This window comes from Numida meleagris, chromosome 7, assembly GCF_002078875.1.
Source record: "Numida meleagris isolate 19003 breed g44 Domestic line chromosome 7, NumMel1.0, whole genome shotgun sequence".
Classification (NCBI taxonomy): Eukaryota; Metazoa; Chordata; class Aves; order Galliformes; family Numididae; genus Numida; species Numida meleagris.
This window is the reverse complement of record NC_034415.1, coordinates 28,523,547-28,548,275: the sequence shown is the minus strand read 5'-3', so window position 1 is coordinate 28,548,275 and position 24,729 is coordinate 28,523,547. Positions and strand designations below refer to the sequence as shown.

Below are 24,729 nucleotides of genomic sequence, written 5' to 3'. Positions count from 1 at the left end.
ACGCAGCCTCTCCTGGCAATCCATTCCACCGTGTTGGATTGGAGCATCTCGTTGATGAGCCATCCTGATGACCCAGAAGCCAGGTACCAAAACCTCCGCAGGACCGATGGCCACAAGGCACTTCCTATGCACCTCCAGAAAAAAAACGTGCAGGAGATCTGCAGGCGAGATAATCCCCAAGCACCACAGTGCCTGAGGATCTGCCTGAAAACTCTATTTCACCGGTTAGGGAACATCAACAGACATCTGAACACAATGAGCATGTCTGACAGCCACAGCACCACTCTGAAAGCACTGGAGATGCTGTTTCTGTGTCTTTCCTCTTGCAGGAGAGTTTTCTTTTTTTGTCAGCTCTTGGAATTTAAGAAAGACAAATACTTGAGCATCAGGTGCGTTTACTCGGTTTTATTAGACAATTCAAGAAGAAAAGCAGGGTATGTTTTAACACTTCATCTCAAGAACCTGGCAAACACAGGAAAAAAAACACAAATAGCGTTTACAAAAGTTACAAAAACTGCACTGCATAGTGAATTACAGAAAATGTGGTTAATTGGCAAGGAAGATTTATAAAAATGCAATAACAGATTTTCAGTTGATTATGAAAATGGTATTTCCATGTTATAATGCATTCACAAAGTCAGCATAGTGTTGAAATTAAGGCACTTTGGATATATAGCATTCACTTCCATAAAGGAAAGCAATTTCAGAGAAACCACTATCTATCACTACTGATAGTGAGTGACAGCACGCCCAGTACTGGCCATCAGAGCACCAGGTTGGTGTGAATGAGTGAAGCTCTTGGTAAAAACAAGCAAACAAAACCCCAAATGCACTGAGAAGGTTTTTTGACCCTATTAAACACTGAACTCGTTCAAGCAAATTTGCTTCTGAAGAGGTCAAAGAAGATTTTCGTTACTGAAACACCATTAAATACGATTTTAAAAGTCAAAACAATTTAAAACAAGCGTCCATGGCGAAGACTGCACGAAGTTCACATTAAGTATTAGTGCACGCAGCTGCTTCAGAAGTCTTCACTTTCTTCTTTCCGTATCTCCCTGCCACTTCACGAGGTATGTGCTGACCACAGCAACCGCCAAAGGAAACACAGTGCAATGGAACAATTCTCCAAGAAGCAACACCTCCTCAACGCTACACCTGAATTCCTAGTCCTCCTTTTCACTTTAGATTGTCACATGTTTACTGCCTGCATCCCAACTGGATCCCAATCCTTATCTGCCACACACAAACCATTTACTAATAGATGGAAAACAGATTCTACAATAACTGTTCTTTAAATGAAAGAAAAACTGATGTGAGCTTTTTCTCCTTGCTCCACCTGTCTCAAAAGCAAAACTTCAGTGGTAGCTGAGTAGCTTTGTAGACTTCTGTTGCAGCCTTAAGTACACAAATTCTGAGGAGTGAAAACATTCAAGAACCTAACGCCACAAGCACTTTAATTGGAGTCAAATGGAATGTTTAGCAAAGACTTCAGCTGTGTGCAGGATCAGGCACTCGAGTTATGTATCACTGTTGTTTTACTTCACCAACTTGAATAAAAGTGTCATAGTAAAGGAGAAAAAAAGTGAATTCTTCAAAAAAAAATATCAAAGCAGGACCTCTGTAGAAACTATGTTTACTCTAAATAACTCAGCTAATAATTAGAACAACAGTACTTTGCAGATCAGCATATATGGTAAATTTCACTTGAAGTCAGACAACTTGCTCACATCTTAACAAGCATGTTCCTGCTATGCCTGCGATGAAGCACCAGCATCCAGAAGAAAACCTGTCTTGTAACATTAACTCTTCTTTTACAGGCATGGCATTGCAGACACACTTCAGTGTCAGCTGCAACTACTCAGCATTCCTCAACGCTGAAGTGCTCAACATATACACATCTGTTTAAGTTTAAAGTAACTAATTAACAGTTTTCCGTTTAGTCAAATACAGGAATTATTTGCCTTCCTGAAACAAGATACTCTACATTTGAATGCTATTACATCACTTGGACCACAGAATGACTTCTGTACCCTTTTAGCAGGGCCCTGAGCATGAACAAGAAGACAGAGTATGAGTGCTCATGTAATATTCATTCATTTTTTAACCTTTGCTCTGCACAGCAAACCACAGGACACCATTCTGCAGTACACTAGTAATGAGAGTTTGGAGACCAGTGTAAGTACTCTCATACAACCTAGTGGGCAAAAGGTATTGTCTGAGTGAAGCTGCCACATCTTGCAGAGTTGGTTCTGTCACCTCCTTGCAGAAGGTCCCTCACAGCTACGCTGGGCCACAGCAGTCAGCCACGAACTAACACAAATTATAAAACACCCATCTGCACTCTGCTAATCTGAAGAACCCTCGATAATAAAACATACCCTATACGGGGAAATTGGTTTCTTACTTCACAAAACAGGAATCTCTATGTCAACTTCCCTAGGAAAGAATAAAACTAACACGTCTCTTCCTTCGCCCCTTAGCAGATTACTGAAGTGTCTTCTAGAGTTAGGGCTGTACCAGAATGCATTTTTATAAAATTACATGCCTCCATAAATCAAAGGCTTCAGCTAGTCAAAACAGTAATAAAGTTAACTTTTATAAATGAGATTAACTTTCATAAATGAGATTATGAGAATGCTTACTAGGATAATGCCATCATAAAAATATAGTGTTTTAATACAACAATCTTACAGCCAAGAAATAATAGTTTGAGTAAGTATGTTATCAAAGCAATGAGAATGGAGGAGTTAAGTCCTGCCCAGCAGAACACTCACTTCTTTGCAATTCAGGCACTTCACACACAGGAATACAGAGCTGTATACTGTATTGTGACTGTAAGTGTCCTGAGAGTAGTTTCTTCCTCTGTGAGCCTTCATGAGAGAAGTAATGCCAACTCTGAGCATTAAAATACATTAGATTATTCCCAAAATACATCCACAGTCATTAAGATGAAGGGTGACAAAACCAGAGTATCTTAGGGAAAAGAAACAATGTAGATTCTAAATGAACACCATTGATTTTTAACCAGGGTTTTCTTTTTCTTCCATCAGGTAGTAAGAGTTAACATAAAAACAAACAGGGTATGCCATCAGAAAAAACAACTAGAATTACAGTTACTCAAGTGAAAAGCAAGTACTCATTCATCCTTAATCAGAGCAGAAAGACAATCAAGGTAAGCAACAGTAAGCAGGATAATCTTTATATCAATCTACTTTAATTATATGGGTTTTGGAATAAAAAAAAAGTAGACATGCTGATCAACATCTCATGTATCAGTGAAACTGATTAGAGCAGAAGTTAATGCACAAATACTGAAAAATGAGTAAAAACAGTTTGTGTTCTGCAAACTTATTTGTGGACAGATTTGCAGTAGTGAGCCCAACTTTTACTGAATACATTAAGAGAGCTGTCACAAAGATCCTTCCCCTTTGGCTGACACACTTTAAAAAAAAAGCATGTTAGGACGTGATAATGTAAAACTGCATGCATATGCACACACATTTGTAATAATGTATACACACAGACACACGCACAGTATACATATGGGTGACGTATGCTGCAAAACATTACCAGCATCAGAGCGAGGTCCTACCACTGTTCCCAGCTAAAGTCATCTCCTCTACCAAACACAATAAAAAAGCCTAAAATAGTAAGGAAAATGACTGCATTGCCAGCCAGGACCAGACCACAGGCTCCCCATTTGATCTGAAATGCAAGGAAACGAAAGAATCAAAGCAGTTCTTTAACACACATTCAGGCCAGTTATTTATATGCATTAGATAAACTAAATGAAATACTACAGAAAGCTGCTAAAAGCTTGAAGAAAAAGGACAAACAAATACTGCAATTTATAGCACTAATCATTCAATTAGCAGCTACTCATATAATTAATACAAGACTTCAACAGACAGGCTAATGATTCTAGAGCAAAATGATTACCTTGCCATACAAGTCACTAAAACGGACCTAAATCACAGAAAAACCCACTGAGATTAGTGCTTTCTTTTAAATACTACTTATAAAAATAAAAGATTGTCTTACAAATAAATGCCAGTAATAAGCATAGAAAACAGTACTTGGCCTTAAAGGTAAATAGCTTTCTGCAGCCATCGATCTGCCCACCTAAGTTTACCGTAAGTAACATTTACACTTAAGACGCAGCTATGAATTAGAGTTCCCTCTTGTGGTCACTTCTGGTTCTGCCTATTGTCAGCTCCACAACTTAAACTCGATGTCAGGCAAATTGTGCATTACAAATTAAATTAAAACTTAGCATGCGAAGCTTAAGCAAAACAATAAGACCGGGGGGGGGGGGGACAAACTAGAACAACAATAAAAAAAGAAAAATCTCACTGGGCAGTTCGGGAGACAGGACAAAGGAGTTCTTTGCCTTGGAAACAAACGTGACAAAATCTCACCACTGAAGAGCAGTTCAGAAAGCAAAGAGAAAAGAAGCTAGCAGAAATTTCCTCAAATTTGAGGGGGACAAAGCATGAGCTTGGGAAATGCTTTGAAAACCAGGAGGACAATTCTGGAAGTTTGGCCTTTTTGCTGTTAACTGATAATACACTCCAGTCACCAAGTTTCCAGCATCCTAAATGGAGAAAGCAGACATTCTGAGATAAAAATAAGGAAGATGGTGCGAGAAGCACTGCACGAGCTGATGACAGAGAAACGCATGAGATGTAGGAGGAAATAATATAACTTGCACTGGACCACAACAAAACTGGAAGAAAACTTTTCAGTCATGCAAGTCGTTTGCTTAGGCCAAAAAGCAGCACGGGCAAGTTTCCAGCAGCGATTACTTTCATCAGAATCTAGGAACATCACAAGGAAAGCAAAGGGAGGACTTACAAACAAAAGTGGCTCAGCTGCCTCAGAAAGAAACAAGAGTACACTTAAAGATTACACTCAATAACTGCTTTCTTACGAGAAGAGCGAGCGGGCAGAACTTACCGCTTCGACCCGGGCGAGGATGATGGGAAAGCCAAAAGCAGAAACAACAATTCCAGTTGTGAAGAAATACGCCAGTTCCCTGCAGGCACTGCTGGTTGCATCGCTGTCGTCACTTACTCTTCTGGCAATGAAGTGGGGAATGGGGCAGATGAAGTAAAATATTAAGACAAACATAGGCCAGTAAACACTAAGGGGAAAAAAAAAAAGAAAAGAAATACATCAGTTTAGATGAATTTTCTCTTTAGGAAAAGTAATTACAGTAGCTGCAGTCCTACTTTGTGGTTTGGGAAGTGCATTAAGTGATTTAACCCCAAGCTTTCATCAGAAGGGTGTTCCCATGGCCTCGCACAACCAGAGTTTACTAATTTCATATTTGCTTCACCTCACTGACTCAGCTCACACTACCACCTCACAAAACCTACAATCATCAGGAAGAGGAGACATAAAGGGCAGGACTGGAGCCAAAAGCTTTTTTTCCAAATGACAAGAATCCCAGCCTGTAAACAAGGCAGCCCTAAAGACACACCCTAGCAGTCACATCTCTGCCAGCACTCCCTGCAGCTTCACCTGCACTGAAACAGAACTGTTTGAGTTGGAAGGGACCCTGGAAGGCCACCTGGTCCAAGCCCTTCACGATGAACAGGGACACCTACAGCTCGACCTGGTTGCTCAGGGCTTTTGAGAAGCAAGAGACATCACAGTGCTGTGCCAGTGGGGGTTGTTTAAAAATAAAGTACAAAGCAAAAAGCGCTGTACAAGATTAAGAACGACTGCTTAGCAAGTAGACACTTGTCATCCTGAGGAAGCGTAGCACTGATTTCAGTCATTTTTATGGAAACGGAGGTGCTGGCTGAAAATGGATTATTTAATCACAATTTGTCGGGACAACAGCTGGAAAGCAGGCACCAAGCGGAGCCCAGCGCCTGGGTTATGAGACCAGCAGCTCCCCTAGCAGGGAGGAAGGAGGCTCGGGGCACGCAGCCCGCTCACCCGTAGTACTCCAGGGCGCAGCCCAGCATGAGGAACGTCAGCCCGATAGCTCCGCTGAAGGACAGCCCCACGAGAGCTGCAAAGCACAAGGCAGGCGGTGAGGCGTTTACCGACCGCCCCTCCCGCCCGGCCCCGCTGAGGGAAAGGGAAGCGCGACCAGGCCGCTCTGCCCCCTGGCAGACAGACAGCGGCTCAGGGCTTTCGGCAGCAGCTCGGTAGGACCCCCAGCAGCCCCGAGCCGCCAGGCGGGGCGCCGGCAGCGCTCGGTACCTTTGATGCCCGCCATGTTTCCGGCGGGCCGGGCGGCAGCAGCTCCCTTTTTCAGCGCCCCGAACGACGCCCAGCTGAGGTGGCGGCGCGCGACTTCCGGCCTTTGGCCCCGCCCCCTGGCGGAGCACGTGAGCAGATGCCTTAAAGGGTCGGCGCCGCGGCAGAGATGATTCCCAAACTCCCCCCCGCCCTCTGTTTGGAAGGGGCGGTGCGCCCTTTAAGGCCGGAGGCGGGAAGGGGCCGGGCCGCGAGCCCTCGTCGCCATGGTTACGGGGCGGCGCGCGCAGCGCGCTGCTCCAGTCAGGCCTCGGGCGGCTGTGTAACGTTGGTACGCGATCACGCATCTGTGTGTGCCTCTAAGATGTGCGCATCAACACAGTTTCAAAAAGCCACCCCCTCAACCGGTCACCACCATTTTGCAGGCTGCTCCTGAAAAACCCTGGTTTCAACCCAAAAAGGGGCCCAGCTGGCTGCGTCTCTCTTCTGGTGCCTCTCAGGCAGCCATCACTCCCTCGTTTCTGCTAGGCCGCAGCACGGTGCACACCCCTTTTTTAAGGCAGCACTAAGGCTTCAGGACTCCATCGCGTCAAGGGGAAGCTTTGACCCAAGAGCCACCATTCTGAAGCACAATTTTTGCAAAGCCTTTAGGACCCCCCCTCCCCACGGGGATTTCCTTCACGCAGCTCCTGCCTCAGCCATCACCTCTTCCATTCCATAGCTGGTCTGATGCAGACAAGTTATTACTCCCGTCCTCCTTCCCCCTCCCCTCTAAAAAAGAAAAAAAAACACCTAGAACATGTTAATACAAACTTACATCTACTGCCAATGTATGCCTCTTTGGGGCCTACAATAAATAACTTAATTACAAAAAAAAAAAGAAGTAGAAAGAGAAGACTAACTTAATGTGCTTAACTTGGGTTAAGGGTATTTCTCTTAAGCAATAAGGACTGAGTCTTTTCCCATTGCAGCTTTTCTCTGAGATAAACCCCTAACTGTTCTTCCCATCTCCTGCAGGAGGAGGAGCTGTGTTCTCCATTTAGCTTGTTTGCTGCTGAGGAAAATCAAGCCTTTAGAAATAAGGACACTTGTCTAGTGCAAGTGGTTCCTGGTGACCTGTATGGGTATACCCACTCCCACCCAGCCCTGAGCCACAGAAACAGAGAGGTGTGGGTCACAGAGCAGGAAATGCAGAAAAAAGGAGTCTCCACCCAGCACTACACAAAGCGTTGATGTTTATCCAACATTTACAGAGAAACCACCCCAACTTGTGCTGAAAGCAAGAAGACAGAGATCCCCCACCCCTTACAAGCACAAAACATACCTGAGTGTTCATTTCAGCTTTTTAATGTATATACAAATGTTTTAGACCAGTCACAATTTCATCGAGTATATACTGTATTTACAAAAATTACAATAATTTAGTCAAACAGTAAACCTGAACATTGATAACCTCTGTCACTACCAGATATGACAAGAATTTTTTTTTTTTTAGTTAACTATTTTGATATACATACGTCCTAATACTTTCATGCACCCATAAAAACATTAGGGATGAAGTAATCAAAGTTTAAGTAGGGTAGGGTTTCTTTGGGTAGATAAAGTTTAATGATGGATTTGCATTTTGTGAACGTATGAGTATCCAGAGTTGTTTGCCATGACAAACCTGATACAAAGCTAACATAGTTTTCATTATTAAAAAAAAAAGTACGTTATAGTAATGAGATCCTTTTTATTATATAGGCATAGGTCACAATATCTACAAATGTGAATGAGAAACAATAAACCAACAAATCACAGGAACATGATTCACATTCCAGTTATCTCTTTAAATAAGACAAGCACATACTGGATCAAAACATTAATAAATAACATCCAGTTTGTTACTATTATCTTAAGGTCTTTTATATAAAAGGAGACCTATGTGTTGGTTTCACATTTTCAATTAATGGCAGTAAATAATGGACCAGTACAACAAAAGGATGACTTTTATACAGAAAAGCAATGTACTTTGACACACTGTCTTTGCAGTAGAAGTTTTGCCACTTGAAAATTTAAGTGCAACAACAAGTGGATTGTCTTTAAAAACCACCAGCTTTAATGACTTGCTTCAGATGGCAACCTGTTCCTTAAGCAGTAAATACAAATGATTTCCTGCTTATCTTCTCGATACACCTGCTCTTCCAAAGCTCAAATACAGATACAATTGTTGGTAAATAAACTGCTAGCTTCAGTGATTCTACAAAAGGAGAAAGTCTAATCTGGGGTGAAGAGCATAACTTGTTTAGAACTAGGAAAGATGCTTCAGCATCAAAGATATTTCATTATGATATTATTGCTTTGGTCCATAATAAACTTCTAAGATAATTAATTTGCACTGTATTTACCTCAAAATTCTGACTTGGCCCACAGATGTCTGCATGACAGCTTGTACACTGTGGTCTGAAAAGTGAAGTTGCAACAGGTTACATTTTGCCTGGAGCCTTTGCCAAGTGCTCTGGAGCTGATAAAGGCATAGAGGTGATGCAGGTGGGCTGGAAAAAGTCTTCTGAATCCTCAGGAGGAGAGCTGTTACCTACAGGCTAGGAAGTTTCTAAAAATTTGCAGCAGAAGTTTAGCTTGTTGGTATTTTTTTTGTTTGATGGCTTCAAACTACTGATGAGAACTTCATGGGAAATGTAGCACATGCTCATTCTTCCCTTTTACAAATGTAGAACCACTCTTCCCCCCAGTTAACTGTTCTCCTAGAACTGCTGTTTAACAAGCCATCAAGGTGCTGTTTAACATCAATTACTTGTTGTTTGCTTTAAAGACACTTACTCCATGATGCTGAGGAATTTTTTCCACACATTTCACTGCTGGACTGTGAGGTGAAGTACAGTATTAGTGCATACAGCAGCAGTAAGCTGCCACACTGATCTACCCAGGCTTCAGCTTTGTCTCTACTCAGGCATACTATGCTATATGAGCAATTAAGCGGCAAATGGTGACTGTTAGAAATGTGCCTAAACCACATCTGAGCACTTAAATTTGATGAAGTTTGATCCAAACCTAGGAAGAAAACACATCAAAGTCTGGGCTTCACCACCAGTTACAGAACTCAAGTGAAGTGTTGCCGTATCACATTTCAGACACAAAAAAAAGTAGGAAATTCACCAGCCACACTGTGTCAGAGACAGAACAATCCCACCTTTTCCCAGAATGTGTTCTTTCTCACCCCACTGGAATCCAAAGGGGAAAAAAAAAAGGTACAAGGAACTATAGCCCTGTGGCTCTCAGATAACAAGCCAGGCAGCTAGAGTTCCTTTTGAGCTCAGGATTCTTGAAACAAGCATAAGGAAACCTTTCTCTTGCTCTTCATGATAAGTATTAGGCTCTTAGTTTTCTGAAACTTCTGAATTTCCAGCCAGAGTTTGGTTGATCTGTGACATTTGTGACAAGAGACTATACAAGCACTAGCACAGGTCTGTAGTGGAGACTGAGAAAGTACCTAATATAAGGGTTTTTGTCCTTGGTTTTCAAATTCTGACCAGGCATCATTTAGCTCCATAAATATCATCTTTGCATATTGTTCGTATGGCTGCCCAGTAGCCTGGAACAAAAACAGAAACAGGGATATCACATCTACCAAGGGAGACTACCAGCAGCAGACCTCTATGCAGCTAGATTCCCAAGCACATATTGTTCCCTCTCCACAAATGGTTTTCACTTATTCTTTGATGAGAATAGACTACTGTTGAGGGTCGCTGACCTTGTTTACAGCTTAAATGTTTCCTGGCTCTTCAGCCTTTCTGCTCCTCAGAGCTGACAGCCCCCCGATGTGGCAGAGTAAAGGGATGCAGTCCCGAGAGGAGTAAAAGCTTTAACCAAGGCTGGAATGTTTCTACACATTTGCTTGTTCCAATACATAGAGCAGCCACATTTAACACTTCGTAATTAGCCTTATTTTTGAGAACAGTGACAACTTCTGATCAGTGTGAACTAGGAAAGCCTTACCTTGTCAGGATGAACGACGAGCACTGCCCGCCGGTAGACCTTCTTCACTTGCTCTGGAGTTACAAGATCTGCCATGCTAACAGGTTTCCACTTGGTCTCCCCTGCCCATAGGACAGTATGCATTGTGGACAGTAAGGCTCTTATATTTCTCTCTTTTCCTTCAATCCACTCCAGGATCTGAGGAGAAAAATGTGAATCTCCATTTATGCCTTACATTAGTTATTCCAGGAGGAAAAGGTTTCTATATTTGAACAGCAGTGACTCCAAGGAACATTTCATTTCTTTCCAAGCTTCAGAAAGCCTTTGGGAGATATTTGCAAAAGATATTTGTCAGTCTGTACTTTGTCTTTAATTTTTATATCACCACTTGAAAGCTAAGACACGGCCAGAGCCAAAAATACTGCCAAAAATACTGAGTTGGGTCACTCCTAAGAACACTTCTGAACAACCATTACATGGAATAGTCAAAAGATAAATGAAATGATTAACTGTGTGGCTCTTCAGCAAGCTTAATTGCATGCCTAAAAATAAGCCTGACTGGAACTCTGCTGTGGTGGCATATCTTTAGAAGCCTTAGCTCTAGACTTGTACAAAAGACTCATATAGAAGCTTAGCTTCAATACAAATCCTTTTAACCTTTAAATCAGAAGCCTCAGTTCTCTCCATGTGCCTTTTTTCTATTTGTAATCTAGCAGTCAAACAAAGCAGTGGGTACCCCACTTCCCTAGATGATGTCCCCCTTAGTGGTTGCCATCTTAGCCCACAGCTGCAGTTATAATTTGTGGCTTAATATTCCTCATGTAGAGTGGGACAGAATGCATTTCCTTCCCCTTATAACAGATTTGTAGTTCGGCAATTTATTCAGGAGCGATGAGAGAATTCCAAAGCAGATAAGATTAATGAGACAGAGGTTTAGTTAAATTGGCTGTGCCTGCTCACCAGAGCTGGAGTGACGCGGCATCCCAGTAGCCATGACAATAACATTGAGCAGGCCACTGTTGTTTTCTGGTTTAGGACAGAGATGTATCCTTGGAGTTTTAATTGTATTCCAAAGGATGTTCACATCTTCAGGAAAGGTGTGAAAAAGCATTATATGAACAAACAGCAGGAAGCTCTCACTTTCTGCCCCAGGACAATCTCATTTTGGGAGCAAAGTCCTTCATTTGGTCAAAGCCTGGGTTTGGTTGAAGGACAGGCAGGGATGTTTGCTGTTCTCTTATCTGGCTTATTTGTATGAAGCTACTTTGGAACAGAGCATGTTACGCTGTTGTTGTTTTTAAATATATTTTTAGAAAACAAACTCTATTATTTTTCCAGGTGGTATCTCTCATTCTGATGACCTAGTGGAAATTTTTCCAGGTGCTCTCCAACACCTGCAGTCTCTGACTTTATTTTTCTGGTCACACTAACTCATTGCTATCTGGGATGCAAACGGTGAACACAGCAGTGCGTGATGCCAACAAGTTTAGACATCTCCTTCATGGAAAGCAAGCATGAGAGATACCATGTGGTGCTAGGGATCCAGCAGCGCTGTGGAGGATGTGTACTAGCACAGCTTTCTGGCACTAGATAGCCTTTGCATTTGCTCAGATGCCCCTCACATGCAGGAAGGTCGGTGACTTACTGCCCACCTCCAGCTTTCAGAGAGTGTTCAAGAGCATCCAGCACGATGAGAATGAAAGACACGTTGAATGACAGTAAGAGCATAAACAAGAGTGTTGCTTACTTTCAGTTTTTCAGGGTCCATCTCCTTAGCCATTTCTTCTTTTCTCATCTCAGCTATTGTTTTAGGTCCTTTCTTGTCCTTATGAGCATTAAAACCTTGACCAGATAATAGATCTTCGAAATCTGCAGACACTTTTGGTTTTGAATCTTGAAAAGCAAGAACAAGTTGTTTTCATAATACAGACTTATTTAACACTGCTTCCCTAACCCAAGCAACCCCTCACATCGCTTATAACAATCTCCCGGTGATTATGAGTATGTAGGTTCTCACAGAAGAGGTACAAGCTACTTTTGAATTATTATCATCAAATCCCATTTGTAATCCAGGATTTCCTAAATATTAGCACGCTTCAGAGTCTAGGACAGGAAACCAGTGTTGAACCTTGTATATCATCAGCACAACTTGCTCACCAGACTCAAACCTGCTTCGGTGCGTAAGCATTAAAGCAATATTACAAAGACCTTCTAGACACTGAACTCTGAAGTGCTTACCAGCATTAGCTGGTCCTTTTCCACGTTCGTTTTGCGCTCCCGGCATTGCTGAGAAACTCACGTTGTAGTTGGGCTTGTTCTGGGGCGAGGCATGGGGCATGGCTGGCTGGGCCTTGGGCTGCGCCTGCTGCCAGCCATAACCAGCTCCCTGCTGCCAGCTGCTGCCCATGGGCTGTGGAGAGGGCTTCTGTGGCGAGGGGGGGAATCCTCCGCCCATACCCGTCGGCGTGGTTGGTTTACTGGCAAACGAAGGGCCACCTGCTCAGTGAGGGGAAAGGAGTGACGGTGTGCATTAACAAACAGAGCAATGACTCACCTTCTGGCCAGCGAATCTCAACAAAAACCCCCAAGCAGCTGGCTTCTACTTTCAGCTCTGCCACAACATCAAGCAAAGCCCCTCAACTTTCCTGTCTCTGCTCTGCAAGCTGGGTGAAAAGACAGCAAACACCTGCCTTTGGAGTAGCACTTTGGTGGGATAAAGCTGGGAAAGCAGCATGCAGCTGGCTGGGAACCACAGCTACGTGATGTCACCTGCTCTAGGGAACCTGCAGCCTGCTCTTGGATATTCAATGCTAATGTTTTATTATTTGTGATTAATATCCATCCACATTCAACTTTAAGTTCTGAAACACATCATGGAAAGTGGGACGAGTGCTATTGATTTAGTTACGAACAACAACAATGTGGTTAAATATCCTGTGGATGCCAAGCCGTTTGTTTTTGAACTCCATAGCTGTGCTGCAGAATCCATGCTTTAAAAGCACATCGATGGCTCTAACATGAGTCTTGGCATTCCTTTTATTTTGCTCCTGCAGAGCAGCCAGTGATCCAGCAGAGGGAACTGGGAAACCTAATTCCAGAACCATGCTGGTACTGACGCAAAGGAGAAAACAAACATCGGATAAAACCACAATGGCTTGCGAAGAGCTGAGGGCAGTGACAAAGGGAAGAAAAATCTATTTACCAGTCAGAGGAGCTGACATGCTGGCTTTTAAGGAAAACTTAAGCCATTTGTCAGGACTGCTTTTCTAACGTTGGGGCTGAGGGTTTGCTGATAGTTCTGAGATAGAACAAAGAGAAAATGCATCTCTGAGAGCCAAGCAAAAGTCCTTCGTAGCCAGGTGCAAATGAAAATGGGTTCAGATCCCACCTTCCAACAGGACTGCAAATTGGAGGCAGATTAGTGAGGAACCACAGGTTTCCTCACAAAGGAGGGAAGTGGGCCAAATCTAGAAGGACAAAACAATTCCTCAAGGACCCCTACAGCTATCAAGAGCCAGAGCCTGTTCCCAGGCACAGCTCCAAGGTCTGCAGCAACTGTTCTGCAGTTGGACTTAAACACAGCAGCATCCTTAGCCAGAAGCTGTTGATGTGGATGAGACAGAGGCTTCACTTTGCAATCCACTCAGCCTACGAGGTCCAAACTGTTGCTGGCATGCACAGTTGTTTTACTCTGATGGAAGATCGGTAAAAGCACTGGTTTGAGAAAATTTACAGCGAATCAAGCAGGAGGGAATGCTTGAAAGCAGCACTGGCATGCAGGTAGGCTGAGAGAACCCACAGAGCTCTGTCACATATCAGGTTGTTCATCCTATCTCTCTAAACCAGAGGACACTGATAACTTTTTTTTGTAGGGGATGCAAACCTGCTAAGCTTGCTCCGAGAGTCCCCAGGTCAGCAAACGGATCCAGTGTTTGGGGTTTAGGCTGATGAGTAGGAGTGCTATGGAGGGATCCTGTAGGACTGGTGGCAGCCGACTTGCTTCCCATACCTAGGCCACCTTAAAGGTAAGAAGGAAAAGAAAAGAAAAAAAATAACTCAATTTTTATTCTTATTTTAGTTGAAAGCAGCTCTTACCCAAGGTTCAGTTACATAATGTTACAAGAGTGATGTTAAAATTAAGTGTATTATTGTCAGGCTCCTAAGCAGTCTCAGTTCGGCGTTGGCCCAGACTACTTGCACTCCCACTCACAATTAGGCTCAGCAACAAGAACGTTCCCCAGACTGTCTGCAGTGACAGAGTAATTATGATAAATGGATATATTTTAAGAACTGGAAGCCTTCAGGAAGCAAGTTTTGGTAGGACACACATAGCCTCCCAAGAGTAGAAGGAATCATACTATTATTTAGCGGCATCCTAGGGACATACAGCATTTCCCAGGTCCTTCTCTTGGCTCCTCAATGGAATGAAGCACAAGCACATACACTCAACCCTAGCACCTGTCCCACCTCAGGCCCTGATCTTTGAGGAAGGAAACAGATCTCAGGGCTCGCTAAGGCTTTTTTATTAAGTGTTCTGAGCTTTTACAATACATACCTGGTTTGTTGGGCCAGTCCCAGCCACCTGAAACATCTGGCTGTATGGAAACTGTTGGTGTGCTAGAAGCTAAGCAGAATGGCTATGTATAAATATTTCAGAGTAATACAGCGAAAACAACACAATCATAGAATCATTGAGGTTGGAAAAGCCCTCTAAGCTCCCCAGTCCCAACCCCAGCCCACCTCCCCATGCCCACTGCCCACGTCCCACAGTGCCATATCCCCACGGCTCTGGAACACCCCCAGGGACAGTGACTCCCACCCCTGGGCAGCCTGTGCCAGTGCCTCACTGCTTTCTAGAGAAGACATTTCTCCTAATATCCAACCCAAACCTCCCCAGTAATACACCATCTGGAAAGGGTAGGGGGCAAAGAGCAGGACAGATAGCATAGGGCTGTGTCCCTCTACCATTTTCTAATTAGAAGTGAACTTCTGCCCCTCAAAGGGCATTACAAATTTTCCATTTATTTCTGATCTCATACTGTACAGACGTAAGTAGGGAAGGACATAGATTTACAGTCCTTGTTTTATGGCAGCTTTGGTCAGAGGCTTTATATACATATTTATAGAACCCTATCACCAGAATAACATGGGGTTTTGTGTTTCTGAATACATCTCAACCCAAGGAAATGTTCTATATGCAAAGGGCAAGGATAGAAAACACAAATACAGCAAAACAGCCTCCACATAGATAGAGACAATAAAGAAGTCTTTTCTTTAGCCTGTATCAAACAAAGTCTGTACATCTATCCAGTTCACCCTGCCAGCTTTTCATTATACACAGACATTAGCAGTGTCATTTAATACCTCATCATGCTGGGGTATCATTTAAATTCCTTTCATTAGTGCAGCCAGCTTCAAGTGTGACCCAAAGGTCTTACTCACAGAAGTAATACCCAGTGCCCGAGTCTGGCAAAGCAAGGATGTAAGCAGTGCCAGCAGCAGGCTAGTTCCCTCCTTTGTCACCCTGACTTTCCAGGGAGATTGCCTCACCCAAGGGATGTGTGTCAGATGGTGAGACACAAAGGAATTAGTATCTGAATGTGTTTCAGACAGAGAAGGTTACGATATTGCATTTTGGCACAGGGAGAGAAAGGGACAACTAAGAGGCATTATTTTAAACAAAGGAAGAGAATAAAAGAGTCCAAGAAAAATTAGAGGGTCAAATGTAACTGTGAATTGGGCCAGGATTAGTATCAGATCTAAAGAGATCAGACACCTCTAACTAAAATCACCAAAGGATGGGTATTTTCTGTAGGAGGCATAATATGCTATGCTCTATTTAGCTCAATTAATGGCAGTTTGTTCAAAGTAGACCTCATAACCACAGGAATACGCAGGCAGACATTCTTCATGGTCTCTTTCCTCATGTATACAAATAGCTTATTAATTAAGGATACGACTTGAGCAAAACAAGTCTCATCCCACCACACTTCAACTGATGAACATACTTTAAGTCTAGAGACAAAAAGCCCTTTCCTGCTTAGTGGGGTTTGTGTGGTTTAGAGTCATTTCATGGTAAGCACCAGTTTGCACTTAACGGCTCCATCAGATTTAAAAGCAGTATTTTGTGTTTGCTTGAATTCACTGGAAGAGCCTCGCTTTCTTACCCATGTGGAAGGGATCGCTGTGCACAGTTGGTGAAGGACTTCTTGTTGCCTGAAGGAAAGGATCACCAGGGACATTTGATGAACCAAGAAAGGAACCCAGGAGGTCTGGACCAGCTTGCTTAGGGCTACTTCCAAATGGATCAAAGGCAGATGCTGCAAGACATTTTGGAGAACTCTAAATCACTGACTTGTACAATGACTGTGCCACAAGGCCATCCTGCAGTAGGTGCCACCAATCTCAGCCACAGCATTGCTCAGGCCAGTGCCCTCCTTAACAAAATGAAAAACAAACCCAACATTCTTGTACAAGAAAGCCAGCAGGCATTGCAAACATTTTAAATTATTAGCTGCTAAGAAAAAGTTAACTGAGCATACTGTGCTCCTTGAATCATGTACATGTTGACAACACGTCAGCTCATAAGCTGTAACGTAAAGGATTTGGCCAAACCAAATTCAGGGAGACTACAGAGACATCAGATCGAGCTCGTTGTTCTTATTTTGCCTTTGGCAAAACCAACCACCTATTCCAGAGACCCTCACCTGTTCAATTGTACACAGTATCTATCTACCCTTCTCTGTTCACTTAATGCTCCAAAAGATCCCTCTTTCTAATCATCTATTCAACCATTCCTTCTACCAGCCTGAATTCAATCTTTGGAGCAATAAAAAATAGTAATAATAAAAAAATCTTCTTATATTGCTTATCATGTCTGCTGAACGATCAGAAACAGCAAAGTGTGTCACATCTAAACTGCTATGGGTCGAACTAAGACCCAAGTGGCCGGGTTCTCTTTGTTTTTAATTAGTGTATATTCTCCTCACATACATTATTGGATGCATTGGAAGAAGGGTGACTTCCAGTGGCTGTAATGTAAGAAGCCAGCCAAGCACTTGGGTGAGCTTAAAGAAACAAACTGGCCAATCTGCTTGTCTTGGTGACTCCAGCCTCAGAACAGAGGAGCTGGACGGCCTCTGGGCTCCCTCAGTCCCTCACTGTTTCCATGAAGAGTGTACCCAGAGAGGAAAGCAACACCCCCAGCAGATCACTGGAGCACGTGCCCCACATCACGCACACGGCAGAGCCAGCGTTACCTTCTCCCACCCTTGGGGATGGGGACGGGGACGCCGATGCTGCAGAATGCCGAGGAGTGGACTGCACCGATCCGGGCCCCGCCATGTGAAAGACCTCGTCGGCAGAGGGCTGCGTGCTCTGCCCCTGGGAGCCCGGCCCACCAACCCCAAACAGATCGCTCAGCAAGTCCGAGTTAGAGGGGGCAGCCGCCGGCTGCGAGGGAAAACTCTTGCTCATGGGGCTGCCATCCAGCCCCAGCAGGTCCACGTCCTCGGGCGGAGGCGGTGCCGGCAGCTCTTGCTGCTTTTTGCCATGTTTTGGTGTCCCGTGGGGCTTGTCGCCACTGGCATTGCTGTGTTGACTGGAAAGGGACAAGAGTTCGTCATCTGACTGTTCGCTTTCCTCGTGCACCAACGCTGCTCGGTCCTCTGAGGTGGGGTGAGAGCTACTTTTGTCAGATTTCTGATCTAAATGACGATTGAAAATAAAATTAGGTAGCCGTTAGTTGTTTTCATCGCAAGGCTCCCGCAGAAATCAGCTTACATAGAATCATAGAATTAGCTAGGTTGGAAAAGACCTACAAGATCATCCAGTCCTACCATCCACCTACATGCAGAACAAAAAGCTACCAAGAACAAAACCTTTCAGAATGCTACCGTGGTAAAGATTGAAATTAAAGTCTTTGCTGGGCTGTGTGCTAAGCGGTCAGCGCTGTTGATCAGGAACGCAGGGAGAGGCTAATTGGCTCTCCTCAAGCCTGAAGAGCAGCGAGTGCCACCTGCACAGAGCAGAACTGCGCGGGTTTCTGGGTCAGGACCAAGCACCCAGGCCATCTCCAGCCATGCCTCAGAGCCCAGGCTCATTACAAAGAGCAGTGACATAAACCACCTTCCTGGCGCTGCCCACCGGGACCTCCTGTGCCTGGTTCCTGCCAACACATCCGCAATGGGATGTCCCTGCACTATAGACACGCACCCAGGTCACTCTCAATGCTATGTTCTCCCGAGTACAACATTAGCAAAAAGCAGCTTAATTCTGTTTCAGCGCCAAGGATGCCTAGCACAAAGGTTCACGCCGGAGCTATGTCAATAATCGGTCACGTACAGCGCGAGAAGGCAATTTCTGAAGACGATGTTGTAGGAAATTAATTTCCACTCAGTTGCAACATAAGGGTGTGACCAGCAACACAGTGATCTAATGCGCAAGGTATGTGACAATCAGATCCCTCAGCCAGCCTCCACGCTCCAAGGAGAAGGGGAAGAGAAGCAAGTTGTTTATCTCAGTCTAAGCAGATCTGACTTAAAGGCTATGCTGCATACCTTGCCAGCTGAGAGATGAGAAGAATGCACTCTGTCCAACATTCCTGATGTTGTCCTGGGGTGAATCAGTGGGACCCTTACCTGCAGCACAGAGCGCCAAAATAAATACACAATTAAAACAAACCGAGCAAAATAGAGCCCAACACCCACGTAAGCGTGCGAGTCAAGTGAGTAAACCTGTGCGGCTCCCACCTGCCAAAGCAAGAGTGTCCTGATGCTCCTGATGAGAGGAGAAGAGAATGGTTGGATTGATGTCTTTTGTTGTGAAGTTCTCCCATGGAGGAGTTAACTCTGTTTGTCTGTCAGTAGATTGTATTTCTATCTCCAGTATAACATGGAAAAGCTGGGGATATTTGTCTGGAGAGTCACAGGCATCCAGTTCAGGTCTAAATGGGGAGAAGTTGGTCAATTGAAAAGGAACAGATGTTTCTACAAATCTATATCATCTTTCAATATATATGCACGCACACAGACTTCCATCTGTGAATGTTCTCCTTTAGCCTCCTTAAGGCTTTTATGCTCCAGGTTTGATTAATGTTCAGCTTAAAATACTCACTTGGTGAATTTTAAAGTGGTTGTTCCCAGGGCTATAAATCCAGTGTGAAATTGAATTTGGAAGATTTGTGTGTTGGTCATCTGAAAAACAGAGCACCATAATGAACAAGTGCTTGAGCTCATGAAATTCAAATATTTGTTTATATTGCACATGCAGGCAGTTAAGTCTACCCTACTACCAGTTACTATATAGATTAATGATAACTGCCGTATAAGCTAATTCACTCTGCTTGTTCTACAGAAAGTAGAACTTTCCCTTCTCAAACCCCAGCATTTCCATCTGCTTTAAATTTTGCTGCTGCCCTGACAGGGGAGGACCTTCACAGCGTTCGGGAACATGCCCTCACTGCCAGGACCTACTTGGCCTATTTTTGCACTTAAATGAAACTGATATCTATTTGCACTGCAAATGCTGGCACCATCCATGAGGGATGGCTCAGTCAGTCATACTCAATGAAGCTAAAGAAGAAATATTCTCCCATTTTCTTAGAGTGCATAGACAGAGTTTTTGGTGGTGTTTTGTAGGATCATCAAGGATCCTACACCCCATCAGTATACACTATAAAGAGACACAGGAGGCATCAAGGACTTCCCCAAATGCTGCTCTTTGTTTTCACTTGGCACTGCTCAAATTTATGTTAAGTCTATACTTGGCTAAGGAAGCCTTCTATACCACAAGTGCCATCTGCATTCTTAGACCCAATATTTGGGCCTCTCTTAGTTAGCTACATTGCCTCTAACATGCAAGAGAAGTTAAACAAACTCCTACTTTTGCTTGAAGGCGTCCCCCAATGGTTGACCTCATATGGTAGACAGAAACAACAACATCTCCATGGACAGTGGCTCCCAGTGGAATTAGGACTTTCCCTTCTTGCACACGGTATTCTCTTTGAGGGGACGAGAAGGAGATCCACAGTTAAGCTCCCTTCTACAATGCCATTACCACCCAACCCCAGCATCAACATCAAAATGACCATCTCACTCAGGCTGAGCCAACAGAATCACTCTGCTTAGTGTGAGGTTGAGGTGAAACAGAAACACTTCTTATGGGAAACTAGCTTAGCACCAAACCATCTCAGGGAAGGTATCCAACTGAGATACCTTTAAACTGACCCTGGCAGTTTAATTAAATACTAGGCACCAACCTTCAATTAATATCCGCACTTCATGATTTATCAGGCAGTCTGGCAATGACAGCGGCACAGATACTAGTCACCTTACAGCAAAGGCTGTTAAGGATGGTAGGAGAGCACAGCAACTCACTTCATTCTCTCATACTCTTGGGACGTGGTCAGGATTCTGGTTTCTCCACTGAGGATGTCGCAGAAGGGCCGGCACCCATTTCTTTGCTTGTTGAAACAGGGGACTGGGCTGAGGGTGACCGACTTGATAGTAAGTGGCTTGCAATGAGGAATGATGGGCTTGTCTGCTATTAAATCACAAATGTATCCGATGTATCTGCAGATAGAGAAAGCCATCACTGAAACCTTCATCCCAGGTGACCAGTTTTCATTCTATTTTACGTGCATGTACCATATGAAGTACTTAGTCACGGATCACTGTTACTCTACACGTAACACTACATCTTCTGTTTGTTCTGACAGGCAGTTTTGCCTCTGCTTCATGAAAATTATAAATGAGACATTTTTACAGCGTAAATACTGTAAGGATGAAGCTGGCGTAAGGAGGGGAATTCACCAAGGCCCTGTTAACTACACACTTGTCAGCTTTACTGAGCCAGAGCACAAAGCCATTGTAATATTTGTTTTTATTCCTCCATTACTATTATAACAAGGTGGGTGAAATGGAAGTGGCCACAAACATCAGTTAAGACCTGCCAAAGCTAAGTAGCATGGCTAATGCATGAGTACTGCTGATGCTGCAATAGGAATCCTGCATTTTCACTCTGTTGCCTCCTGCCAGCACCTTTGGGATTGGGTGGACAGGATGGGGCATGCAGCATATCATAGAATCATAGAACAACCCAAGTTGGAAAGGATCCATAAGGATCATCGCTCCACCCTTTAGCTCACATGCGTTATTCCATGAAATAATACAGTAACTCAGGTTGGAAGAGACTTCTGAAGGTCATCTCATCCAGCTCTCTGCTCAGCGCAGGACCAACTTCCACACCTCATCCAGCCTCAGAGCTGGGTTATGCTGTTCACAGTGATCCCCAGCCATGGATCTTGGAAATCAGAGATCCCACAGCTGCTCTGGACAACCTGCTCCAGTGTCTGATCATTACCTTACCCCCTATTTCTGGGAAATAAAGACAAAATGGAATGCATGTCTCTGCCTAGGAGCTGGGAACACATTGCAAAAACACACATGCAGCATTTAGCCAACGCACTCTACCTCCTGTGAGATGGCCACAGTACAATCCCAGGTCTCTTTGTGTTCAGCAGCTGCATAGCAGGGCCTGGGTTAGAGAAGAGGTGACAGAAGCAGAACATCGCGCTGACCAGAACTGCTGAGGCTGCACGGCCATCCTGGTGGGGAGAGTGGGGCAGAGAAGAAATGCGTAAGTAACAGACAGCCTTCTAATTCCACCCAAACACTCTCCACGCTCCCTTAAGTCACACAAAATAATGTTTGTGACAAAAATTATTGTCACAAATAACAATTTGTTACAAAAAATTACAAATTTCTCTGGTAAAGTCTCGTAATGAGACCGCACCATAATGAATTTGCAGCCTGAGACTTCAGTGAGCTGCAAGTGGCCTGGCTCCAAGATGACATCCACAAGCAGCCAAAGCTGAGGATGGCTCAGACTTGCTTCCATGCCCAGTATGTTTTGCCTCCAGCTGTCCCTCAGGATTTGCCTTGCAGAGGTGACCCAGGCCCAGCATCTACCTGAGGTTAACAGGCTGCTTGCCTTTGCAAGTTTAGCCAGCTGCCTCTGAAAGGATCTCTCGGGTTCATATAAACTGAGTGAGCTTCTCCTGACTCCTGAGAAAATGTTCGAAAGGACTCACTGCCCTTCACAGCATTATCCTGACGTTCATTGCCCAAAAGTCAGTCATTTGACTCCTGAGCTACATTTCCAAGACCGGAGCCACCAAGTGCCTGAGCCCAAGTCATGTTCTGCAGCCACAGGCTGCATTATGTGAGGCAGGAGCTGCCAGACCCAGACGTGAGGTTTGCAGTTTGGGATCAGCCATTTCCTCAGTTCCTTCCAAATGTACCCTGATGAGGGCTGACAGCCTCCCGGATTTAATTTAGGCCCCAGGAACAGAACAGAACTGTCCTCTTGGGCATTATGGTCAACATCAAAGGTTGTCTGGGGGTAAATTACAAGCTAGTCCTACAGAATGACACCACCCTCACACATCAGACCTAAGTGTTCCCATCCTGAACGATCCTTAATGGGGGCTCAGAAGCCCATGGGCTATGGTGCACTGTGCAAGGCAGAAGCAATTGCGTATCTTCAGCCACATCTGACAAGAAGTCACCGCAAGAGACTTTAACAACCTCGGGTTTAGACTTAAACAGAACTCCCCTCTATTCATCTGCTTCCCTTTCTATGGGAGTTGATTTGATCACACTTCTTTTAGAAATTGCTGCCCTGCTTGCCCACAGACGCTAGATTTGCAACACACAACATGACTTATGACTCACGGGTCTGAAAATGCGGTAGCTCTCTGCTGTACTTACCATGCAGTGGATGACACACACGTTTTTGGGGTTCTGCTGTAGCCAGTTGTGCATGTTCTTGCAGACAGCATAGAGATTGTGCAGACTGGGTGCCTGTCGTACCGGCCAGCTACATTCGGATACCTACAGGAATTGCACCATGAGCACAGCCAGCTTCATAAGAGTATTAAGCAGTGCGTGCTTCTACAAATGCTTCCTACCAATAAACACATGTAATTCAGCAACCTAGAGCTACAAACTTGAAACCTACTCCATCTCTTCTCATACATAATTCTGATCCCTGACTTCCATGAGCTGAGCTGTGAAGGGACAAACAAAGAGGAATTCCCAGTTAAATAGCATGGTGTTGACGGATTGTCATTGGCAATACTTTGTTAACAGCTACATTCCAAGTCAGATTATCATGAGTGGCCTTCCGCAGCGCTCCAGTCTCACAGCTGCACACTGAGCCTGGTCAAAAGCCTTTGAACAAGTCATCCCCAGAAACTACGGCCCTGATTTGTGAAGGATACTGAGCATCTGTTGCTCTCAGCGCAGTAGAACGTTCAAGCCCTGTTTGATGGAAATTAGATTGATGAAAGGGAAACTCCTGTTTAAAATAAATAAGTAAATAAATAAATGTGGTATCTGTGTAAGCGCAGTTAACGATACGAGCCAGAAAAATGAATGACTTCTTAGAGCTGAAAACCCACAAACTCTGAAGCATGCCTGGTTACTATTCATCAATATACCAGCTCTGAGTCATGACACATCTCAAGAACAGCCTCTGCAGTCTCAAACAGCACGTCAAATAGCCTGCTGCAGACATCCCTGCTTCATCCGGTTTTAATTGAAATGTCTCCATTAAACATCATTTCTGGCTAGGAGAAATTTAAAGGAGAAAAAAGCGTTTAAGACAAAGGATTGCTTTTCTCTCTCAGCTGACATTTGGATTCTACTTGAAGAGAACCAGGGGGCAGGAGGGGGATTGTCTGCAAGAATTACGAGGTGATCATGAACATTCATTCCGTTCTTTAACAGAATACAGAAATACCAATGCTGTAAGGTCAATTTAGGTGCCCAACAACTATTTTGTGTTATCAGGCAAAGTTCTCCTCCCAACCCCAAGCACTTCAGCACCATGCTTCTGGCAGCACGAGATCCTCTTGCAGTCGGACCACCAAAACACCAAATACACATTGCGAGTGGCTGCTAGAATTAATATGACCAGTGACCTTTCCACTGATGGTTCTCTGAACAGGCCTCACGACAGCACTGTCAGGCATCTGGAAAAGCCATTATCGCTCATCAAGTAAATAATACACATTTCCCAACCGTCCACAATTATTTATTTACTTTGTCTATAATTACACGTCTGCTTTCTGGTTGGCAATTAGGAGACTGAAAGCATGTTATGCAGCATTTCACTTATTTCAAATATCACCTCAGCAACTCTCGTGAAAGGCAACCGTACAGAAAGTAACAGGAGCTCTACTGGAGCTGTGGAAATATGCAGCTAGTGCTTGTTTTACTCCAGCAGTGGGGCTGGAACAGCCAGGAACGTGACCCTGCAGGGACTCCAAAACTTGGCTTTGTTTAACGCTAGAGTTATATGTTCTCAAACTGCTCACGTTTTCTCCAGCAGATGTGAGCTCCCCTGCCAGGCAGCGAGCAGAGCAGAGCACAACCAGATCAGAGCTCTGACTGCTTGTGTTCCCTCTCCTCTACACTGGGCTGGGCACTCAGGTCTTCATGCCCCACCTCGGGGCAGAGAACGGCCCCACAGGGCATT

At 44.2% G+C, this 24,729-nt stretch overlaps 2 protein-coding genes across 6 annotated transcripts in view; both read right to left on the bottom strand.

Annotated features, from left to right (window-relative positions):
• Positions 390–6,373, bottom strand: LEPROT. Its single transcript, XM_021404470.1, has 4 exons — positions 6,217–6,373; positions 5,947–6,022; positions 4,957–5,143; positions 390–3,705 (listed from the first exon to the last, which is right to left on the bottom strand). Exons 1-4 carry the CDS (start codon positions 6,230–6,232, stop codon positions 3,589–3,591), a joined length of 396 nt encoding a protein of 131 aa, XP_021260145.1. The 5' UTR covers positions 6,233–6,373; the 3' UTR covers positions 390–3,588.
• DNAJC6 (DnaJ heat shock protein family (Hsp40) member C6) overlaps positions 7,201–24,729 on the bottom strand; it is a 39,577-nt gene continuing 22,048 nt past the window's right edge. For 4 of the 5 annotated variants that reach the window (XM_021404467.1, XM_021404468.1, XM_021404469.1 and 1 more), the window contains 15 exons: positions 22,959–23,081; positions 21,660–21,793; positions 20,565–20,759; positions 20,071–20,188; positions 19,303–19,382; positions 18,939–19,132; positions 18,747–18,827; positions 17,448–17,894; positions 16,356–16,508; positions 14,744–14,812; positions 14,072–14,206; positions 12,427–12,684; positions 11,936–12,081; positions 10,210–10,386; positions 7,202–9,805 (listed from right to left, as the gene is read on the bottom strand). In XM_021404467.1, coding sequence (XP_021260142.1) covers positions 9,704–9,805; positions 10,210–10,386; positions 11,936–12,081; positions 12,427–12,684; positions 14,072–14,206; positions 14,744–14,812; positions 16,356–16,508; positions 17,448–17,894; positions 18,747–18,827; positions 18,939–19,132; positions 19,303–19,382; positions 20,071–20,188; positions 20,565–20,759; positions 21,660–21,793; positions 22,959–23,081 — 2,412 coding nt within the window. In that variant the 3' untranslated portion in view covers positions 7,202–9,703. Of the gene's footprint in view, positions 9,806–10,209; positions 10,387–11,935; positions 12,082–12,426; positions 12,685–14,071; positions 14,207–14,743; positions 14,813–16,355; positions 16,509–17,447; positions 17,895–18,746; positions 18,828–18,938; positions 19,133–19,302; positions 19,383–20,070; positions 20,189–20,564; positions 20,760–21,659; positions 21,794–22,958; positions 23,082–24,729 lie in introns of all 5 variants that reach the window. The other variant, XM_021404466.1, reaches the window with a different exon arrangement.